This window comes from Medicago sativa, chromosome 5, assembly GCF_051527215.1.
Source record: "Medicago sativa cultivar Bolivia chromosome 5, Bolivia_mono, whole genome shotgun sequence".
NCBI classification, from domain to species: Eukaryota; Viridiplantae; Streptophyta; class Magnoliopsida; order Fabales; family Fabaceae; genus Medicago; species Medicago sativa.
The window spans coordinates 76070885-76079126 of NC_140753.1; the positions used below are offsets into that span (position 1 = coordinate 76070885).

The window sequence follows — 8242 nt, forward strand, 5'->3', positions numbered from 1 at the left end:
GGACTAAGGATCAACTCATCCGTACCAGGCGCGTGAAATCGAGATGCGTCGATCATCCGTACTGAGCTGGTTGAAGACGTGCTGAGCTGGCCGTCTTGACTTGAACAATCAATCCGTCGTTGACTGAAGACGTGTTGAGCTGGCCATCTTGACTTGAACAATCAATCCGTCGTTGACTGAAGACGTGCTGAGCTGGCCGTCTTGGCTTGACTTAAACAGTCAAAGGGAATGGTCTATCCATGCCAGTCCACAGTCCACCAAGCGTCAAGCCTGTTAAGGTGTAGACGTTTGTTCTCTGTTTGATCGATCCATACCAGTCCAGAAATATTCTAGTCATTATTTGTGGGTGTCCATGTAATGGGTTTGATGAGGAAATCATGGTAACCACCAGGCATATGAAACCCAACACTGCGAGCGTAGGTCCACACAAATTATCAAGTTCAATTATAAAAAAAACTACGAAATTCAAACCACAGAGTTTCTCAAACAAAGGTTCCATAAGTTTATGTTAAAGTTAATTTTGTGAGTAATTTACCACTGTTTCATACTAATATAATCTTGCAGCCTTTTCATTTTAAGTACTCAGGCTAAATCGAATTCGAAGAAATAGAGGGAAAAAATGGAATCGCAACAAGGGAGATGAGGAGACAAAGATGTAAGAGGATAGGGGAGAAAAGATTCGCTGTAATTTTAAAAATTAAATACCACCATTAAGATTGATCCAAGGGTTATAATTTAACCCTCTCATCTCTCATTGTAAAAGTCCTCTCACTTGATATATATATATATATATATATATATATATATATATATATATATATATATATATATATATATATTGTGTGTGTGCGCGCGTGCACGCACACACTATTGATTGATAAATAATGGGTCATGTTAACTTGTGCCCTTAGGGCACAAGATAAGGAACCCAAAAGTAGAAATATTCCCTCAAATTTTGTACATTCTATTTATTATAAATTCAAAAATTCAATTGAATGCACACATTCCAACAAAAAATTACTATGTTGGGTTCCTTATCTTGTGTCTTAAGGGCACATGTTAACATTTCCCATAAATAATAGATACTACATATTTTACTTGAAATGACAATATTATTCGAAATCAAATATCACATGTATCATGTATTTGTGAGGTGGAAGGATATCACACTAAGATTAACAAAAAAAAATAATAAATATGATCAACGACAACATATAGTTTGTCTAAAAAAAGACAACATATATTTTGTCAATCAGTCACAAATATTACCCAGTGATGCACGGATTCCATACTAGTTTGTCAACAACACAACACACACTTCTTCTCAGTTCTCTCTCACCGTCCTGTTTCTCTTTTACTATTTGTGTTCCAAATCTCCTCAACATAGCAATGGCATCACCATCTTCACCCTTTGTAGACATTGATTACACCCTCCCCCCTTCTCTTTCTCACACCCCTCCTCTGAGGGGAAGTATAACCGCTTCTTGAAATGTTTCTTTGACATCATCTAATGGAACAATATTTGAAATATTAAGTAATACAAACACGCACGCACGCGTGCTTGCGCACGCACACACAGATATATATATATATATATATATATATATTTGAATTAAGTTATAAAAAAGAGGCAAGTTATAAAAAAATAAGGATGGATATGAATTTTTTCTCTCATTTATATTGAGTTAGAGGAGGCATATGCAAAACTTACAATTATAAAAGAGGCAAGTTCCACACGCTAGTTTGCAGAAATTTTTAATGGCCTTCCTTTGAGGGGTCAAATTTGAACTTTGAATTTGCAACCATGCATGATAATAATTCAGACAAAACAAAAAAGAAAAAAAGAAGGAATTGAAGGGTTGTTTTGAGTTTTTGAAAAGTCTTCTACCTACAATCTTGATAAAAATGGAAGAAGAGAGAATGGAAAAATTAAGAAGATGAATTTAGGTTGAAAAAGCATTTGGAGAAGGAGCGTATTCACACTATGTTGATTTCTCACATACAAAAAACCCCTTATGAGTACATGACAAACATAAGGGGAATTATTCAGGTTCATGGATATTTCGAGAAAATTTAGCTTATTAACACGCAACTTATATGATTTTTCGAGAATTTTTTCTACTATTAAATGTACAGATTTATTTTTTAACATAAAAAAATGTATGAATTAATGACGTTGGAGAATGACAAAATGATTCATATAAATAAAACTAATGGAATATAAATGACTAAAGTATTTTTTTCAAAAAGAAATGGCCAAACTAAATCTTTAAAAATAATGGAATATGTTGATTTCTCCTCTTTACTCAATTCTTCAACATAACACAAACTCCTATGCGGTTCCTTCTTCTTCAAACATGTGTTGAATCTCCTTAACTCTCTCGGTTCAACATAACACAAACTCCTATGCGGTTCCTTCTTCTTCAAACATGTGTTGAATCTCCTTAACTCTCTCGGGTTATTCGCCACCAGACTCCGCTCATAACATATTAGAAATGGTGGTTGGGCCTAACACAACCCCACAAAACCGGCTTGTGAGGTGAGGATTGCCCCCACTTATAAACAAATTGTCAGGCCAACTCCTAACCGATGTGGGACTCTTAACACACCCCCTCACGCTCAGGATTACACATCTGAAGCGTGAACATAAATGACGGGTGGCCCGATAACGGAAACCTGATAACAGGTGGCCCAAAGAATCGTGAAGAGGCTCTGATACCATATTAGAAATGGTGGTTGGGCCTAACACAACCCCACAAAACCGGCTTGTGAGATGAGGATTGCCCCCACTTATAAACAAATTGTCAGGCCAACTCCTAACCGATGTGGGACTCTTAACATAACACTCCGATTGAACTCTCCTGTAACACTTTTCCTCCGAAACCTTATTATCTCCAGTAGTTGTCACGGTCGTGCAACACGTTGTTGTCGTGGTCTCAGTAACCGCGGTCTCAGTAACTGCCATGACAGGTTCAGGTTCCTCAAAAATCAGAGACGAATCTCCAACTTCCGAATTGCAAAAATTTTGTTGTGCCTCCAACCAAGACTCTACAGCGGTGGAAACGTCGTCGTTTTGGTTGGAGAGTTTATATATGGAGAGAATGATAACATGGAGAAGGAGAAAAACATAGAAAGAGTCGCTGAATAGGGATTTGGAAAGAGAGTAGAGATGAGAAAAGGAATCGAGAGCGATGGTGAAAAAAGAGAAGTGCCAAAAAAGCAAGAGAGTGGCAAAAAGGTTGAACAAGTGGAAAATGTATTCAAGGTTACGACGGTTATTGTAAAACCTTTTCATGGTGTTTAATTGTTGGTGGCTTTCTGTGGCAAACGAAAATGGTTTGACAAGTTTGTATTTAGGGAACTTCTACGGTGCACTCACAAAGTGAGGTGTACCGGTACTCTCGCTTCATAATTTTATAAATTAACGATCATTTTTCATGTAAGAAATAGCTACTTTTCAATATATATTTTATAGAACATCATTTCGTAAGAAAAAATATCATTTCATTGTTTATAAGAATCATAGTAATTTTTTTTACATATTATCGTAAAAAATAATCAATGTTCTCAATCATGAGTGATAAAAATTCAAAAAAAATTAATTTTATTTCGTTGACACTTTTGATGAATATGATTTAGTTATTATAATTATAAGTGATAAAAAAAACAATATTTTTCTTCAAAAAACAACTCATTTAACCATTAATTTAAAGAGTGAGTGTACCGGTACACTAAAATATATTGGGTGTACCATAGAATTTGCCTAATAGTAATCACTCCCAAGACAGAACCATGATTTATGTTGGAATGTGCAACACTTTATAACTGTAGGGAATAGATACACTGATAAACTTTATCAAAAAAATTTAAGACAGTGTATTTCCAGCAAATAATAAATTTAATTGGTTGATGAGACATTTTTTTCAATTGATTCTTGATAAAATCTTTTTAGATAAATAACAATGGTCATAACTTTAATCCATAAAGAATGTTTTTTTTTAAGGAATCATAAAGAATGTTGTTGTGATGAATTTCAACTTAATCTTCATCTTTAGACCCCTCCAAAAATAAAATAAAAAAATTCATCTTTAGAGGTATACATTTTCGTTAAAAATCTAGTCACTTCAAATCTTAAAAAGAAAAACTTAAAAATGTGTGTTATAATTATTTTTTTTAAGGGATGTGTTATAAATTTATTAAGATTCAAAATTAAAAATCATGATTCCTTCAAAAAAAAAAATTAAAAATCATGATTATAATTTTTTTTAAAAATAATAATTTAAAAGTGAATACGATCCAACAAAATCTTTAAGATTTTTTCTTTCCACAATCCACTTGGAGTGATTTGTTTTAGTTTTCGTTTTCTTCTTTACTAAGCCACCAATTTGAATATAAATAAGATTGAAAACGTCGCTTCTTTCTATTTCTATATTTTTACTCCAACATCCATCCCTAAGGGTTTGTTGAAATTTTTTACTCGAACATCGAAAAGTTTGTTGAAATCGAAAGAGATTAGAAGAATATCAAAATGTCTCGGTATGATAGAGCTATCACAGTTTTCTCTCCTGATGGTCATCTCTTCCAAGTAGAGTATGCTCTTGAAGCCGTTCGCAAAGGTAACGCCGCTGTTGGCGTTCGAGGTACAGACAACGTCGTTCTCTGCGTGGAGAAAAAATCCGCTGCCAAACTGCAAGACTCGAGGTTAGATTTCACACTTTTTAGTGTTACACCATGCAATAAATTCCATGCTAGGTTAATCTGGATTCTAGGGTTTAAAACTCGATGATCAAGAATTGAGGACACTTGCATCATAGTATATCTTACCTTTTTTTTTTTGCTTTTATTATAAATTGTAACTTGAATCCTGTTGTATAATGCTCCGTTGCTCAACTAGAACTATAAGCAATTTTTTTCTTTTTCTTTCTTTCTTATACATCTGCTATATAGAAGTATATCCAACCAAACTGCTTATAATATATATAATATATGGATTTGGGTTTTTTTATAAACATTTTGCTTTTGTTTTGAAGATTGGTGAGGAAGATTGTTAGTTTGGATGATCATGTTGCTCTTGCTTGTGCTGGACTAAAAGCCGATGCTCGTGTCCTTATAAACCGGGCCCGAGTTGAATGCCAGAGTCATAGACTTACCGTTGAGGATCCTTGTACTGTGGAATACATAACCCGTTACATTGCAGGTCTTCAGCAAAAGTACACACAGAGTAGTGGTGTGCGGCCATTTGGGCTTTCGACGTTGATCGTTGGTTTTGATCCTTACACCGGGTCACCGTCTTTGTACCAAACCGACCCTTCCGGTACATTTTCGGCTTGGAAAGCTAACGCAACCGGAAGAAACTCAAGTTCAATCCGTGAGTTTCTAGAGAAGAACTATAAAGACACCTCTGGGCAAGAAACTGTCAAATTGGCTATCAGCTCGTTGCTTGAGGTGAGTTAATTTTTGTCTTCTTTAATGCTTTTGAAATAAATATATATGATACCTATCATTCATTTATATAGCTTGTATGCTGCAACTTGTGCAAGATATTATTTTTTCTTGCTAGATGATATATAGGTGATGTCATTCTCCGCTCTTTCCATGTATATGTCTTTTACTATTTTAAACGCTGAGTGTGACTTTGGATTTGGAACAACTTTTAAGAGTGTCTTCAGTTCTTTATGTTTTCACTTTGCAAAATAAATGCATGGGGACGGAATGACCTTAACATAATTATTTGACTGCATATTAGGATGATGTTGAGTCATGATATTATATTCATGTGCATTGAATAAGATTGAAGCACAAATCTTATCAAATGTATGTTTGTGTTAACATTTACCTGTCTTTAATCTATGAAAGTAATTTTGTTTTTTGCTACTGCATAATTATTTATATAATACTATTATAGGGTAGTATTTTCATTTGGTTTTTCCTACATGTAATTAGGTTGTTGAGAGTGGAGGGAAGAACATTGAAGTTGCTGTGATGACCAAGGAGAATGGTCTGCGTCAACTAGAGGAAGCTGAAATTGACGCCATTGTCGCTGAGATTGAAGCAGAGAAGGCAGCTGCTGAGGCTGCAAAGAAAGTTCCTCCCAAGGACACATGATTCTAGGTTTCTTTTGTTTTGTACAAGCATGATCCTTGTTAGGCTTTGTCTCTAACCTACGAGTCAAGCAACCCAAAGTGTTGGAACATGTGTGAAAATTGAGTAAAAAGACTAAACACAAATTCCCATGTTGGATAGAACTAGTGTTCTGTGAATTGAAAAAAGTGGAAGTCCCACATCGGATGGAACACACACATTAGTAGTGTTTATATAGTGGGGGTGTACCTCTAATTAATGGGGGTACATAAGCACTAGAGAAAAATATATATTGATATATATTTTATTATTTGGAAATGATAAATTAAATAATTAATTTAATCATTATTAGAAAGTGTTTTCTTAGTCCCCAAGTTTTGCTAAAATATTTTGGTACATAATATAATATATTTTTGTACTAAATTTAATATATATTAGTACTCAATTAAGATATTTTTGTACTAGATCTAATATGTGAATTACTTAATCGCAAAGTAATATGTTACTTGTTCCCAAAGTTTCTCATATTACTTGTTTCCAAAGTTTCTCACTTATTAGTTGTGAATTTTCTCTATAAATAGAGAGCTCACACAGTGCATTCCACACACCGAAAAGAATTTCATTGAGTTGTCGGGAATTCTTTTCTTCTCTTCTCCCTCCGACTTGTGTTAACAAGTTTCTTCTGCTTCTACTCCTTTCTGTCCCTTTCGGTTTCAAATAGAGCGGTTACGTACCGTATCGAGTGGCTTCGATCAATCGATTGAACCATATTTTAAGAATGTTCTTAAGACCATAGTCCCTTTTTCGATTTAATGTCCCTTCGGAATTAAGAGTGGTCTTAAGTTCATAGTCCCTTCGGAATATAGAGTACTATTAAGATCATAGTCCCTTTTCGTAATACTAATGTCCCGTCGGAATTAAGAATGATCTTAACAGTATATAAATTATTTCAATATTTTCTATTTGAGGAGAAATGGTGGTATCACCATATTTGAGTGGTCGTAGTACCATATTGATACTTTGGAGAAATTAAGGTTAGAATGGTGGTAACACCATATTTGAGTGGTCTTAGCACCATAATAGAGTGGTAACAATACCATATTAAAGTGGTTTCAGTATTAAAGAGTGGTCTTAGTACCATATTTGACGGTGTAATTCTCGAACGATTTTCTACAGTGCAGTAGTTAATCGAACAGTTGTAGTTGTGCTTGTTTTATCCTGGAGGCGGCGTGGTTGATAGTCTACCTTGCACAACTTTGGGTAGTGCCACGAAACGTCTTAAAGAGAGCGACCTGGTCGTGACTCAACCTAGTAACAACTTCGGTAGATAATAGAATTTGGAAATCCAAATACAATAGTTTGGAAATCCAAAAACAACAATTTTAAGACGTTTCGATTTGACTGTCTACCGAAGAATTTACTTATTGAGGTTCAATTGTCCCTAAACACATTAAGGATAAATCAAGCTATTGAATTACATCTTTTGACTGAAACGACGAAGTGCTTGTTGTAAACAACAACACTAAGAAATTCACATAGTCTAAATATGTTTTAAACTTATTGCGAATAAAAACTCCAATTGTACGTGATTATCATTGATAAAGATAAAAATCGACAAGTTTGTTATAAAACAAAAAAATGGGTTTGGATCGAAAAAGAAATCATGAGAGGTTATTATTTGATGAACTAAGGTTTTTCGGATGAATCTTAAATCGCGTGCCAGTTTGATGCCTTTCAAATCGTCACCATATGAAATGCTTATGCTTAGTTTTTATATAATTCTCATGATAAGAAACAAATTGTCTAAAGCTTTTGAACAGTTGGAATGTGTCGTGGAACAAACAGGAAAAGTTTTCCATTCAATTGGACATTACTATTTATATGAAAATGGATCAATTGAAAAGAAAAAAAAAACGGTTTTGATGAAACGGAAATTATACGAGAAATTTGTTCCAAATGTTTTGTATAAATAAGAAAGAATCTGAATTTCAGATTTCTATTGAATAAGACTGAGTTGACTCAGACTTAAAGAGAGACTTGTGTGCTATGCATTCTTGTTGGAAAAAGATGGCATGTTCAAAATTAAAATTCTCCTTCTATGTTATTAGTTGTGTGATTTTAATATTTGACATATCAAAATTGATCACGAACAAGTGTTTAA

General features: G+C 34.1%; 2 protein-coding genes across 2 annotated transcripts; one reads left to right on the forward strand and one right to left on the reverse strand.

The window, feature by feature from the left end:
* Nucleotides 1-211: 211 nt before the first annotated feature.
* LOC146925095 (uncharacterized) lies at nucleotides 212-3439 on the reverse strand. Its single transcript, XM_085711931.1, has 4 exons — nucleotides 3427-3439; nucleotides 2840-3318; nucleotides 2263-2415; nucleotides 212-295 (listed from the first exon to the last, which is right to left on the reverse strand). The coding sequence occupies exons 1-4, from the start codon at nucleotides 3437-3439 to the stop codon at nucleotides 212-214; spliced, it is 729 nt and encodes a 242-aa protein (XP_085568057.1).
* Nucleotides 3440-4471: 1032 nt separating this feature from the next.
* Nucleotides 4472-6167, forward strand: LOC146925096 (proteasome subunit alpha type-7-like). The gene is made up of 3 exons (XM_085710985.1): nucleotides 4472-4701; nucleotides 5031-5445; nucleotides 5944-6167. Exons 1-3 carry the CDS (start codon nucleotides 4529-4531, stop codon nucleotides 6103-6105), a joined length of 750 nt encoding a protein of 249 aa, XP_085567111.1. The 5' UTR covers nucleotides 4472-4528; the 3' UTR covers nucleotides 6106-6167.
* The last annotated feature ends 2075 nt before the right edge of the window (nucleotides 6168-8242 follow it).

What these genes read in the sequence shown, in the direction of transcription:
- LOC146925095 (XM_085711931.1), bottom strand. An exon ending in GAGTTCAATCGGAGTGTTAT is followed by an intron (nt 2,416 to 2,839) that starts GTTAAGAGTCCC and finishes TTGAAGAAGAAG; the next exon opens with GAACCGCATAGGAGTTTGTG. An exon ending in CCATTATTTTTAAAGATTTA is followed by an intron (nt 296 to 2,262) that starts GTTTGGCCATTT and finishes TCGATCAAACAG; the next exon opens with AGAACAAACGTCTACACCTT.
- LOC146925096 (XM_085710985.1), top strand. Translation starts at nt 4,529, where the DNA reads ATGTCTCGGTATGATAGAGCTATCACAGTTTTCTCTCCTGATGGTCAT. An exon ending in GCCAAACTGCAAGACTCGAG is followed by an intron (nt 4,702 to 5,030) that starts GTTAGATTTCAC and finishes TTTGTTTTGAAG; the next exon opens with ATTGGTGAGGAAGATTGTTA. An exon ending in CTATCAGCTCGTTGCTTGAG is followed by an intron (nt 5,446 to 5,943) that starts GTGAGTTAATTT and finishes ACATGTAATTAG; the next exon opens with GTTGTTGAGAGTGGAGGGAA.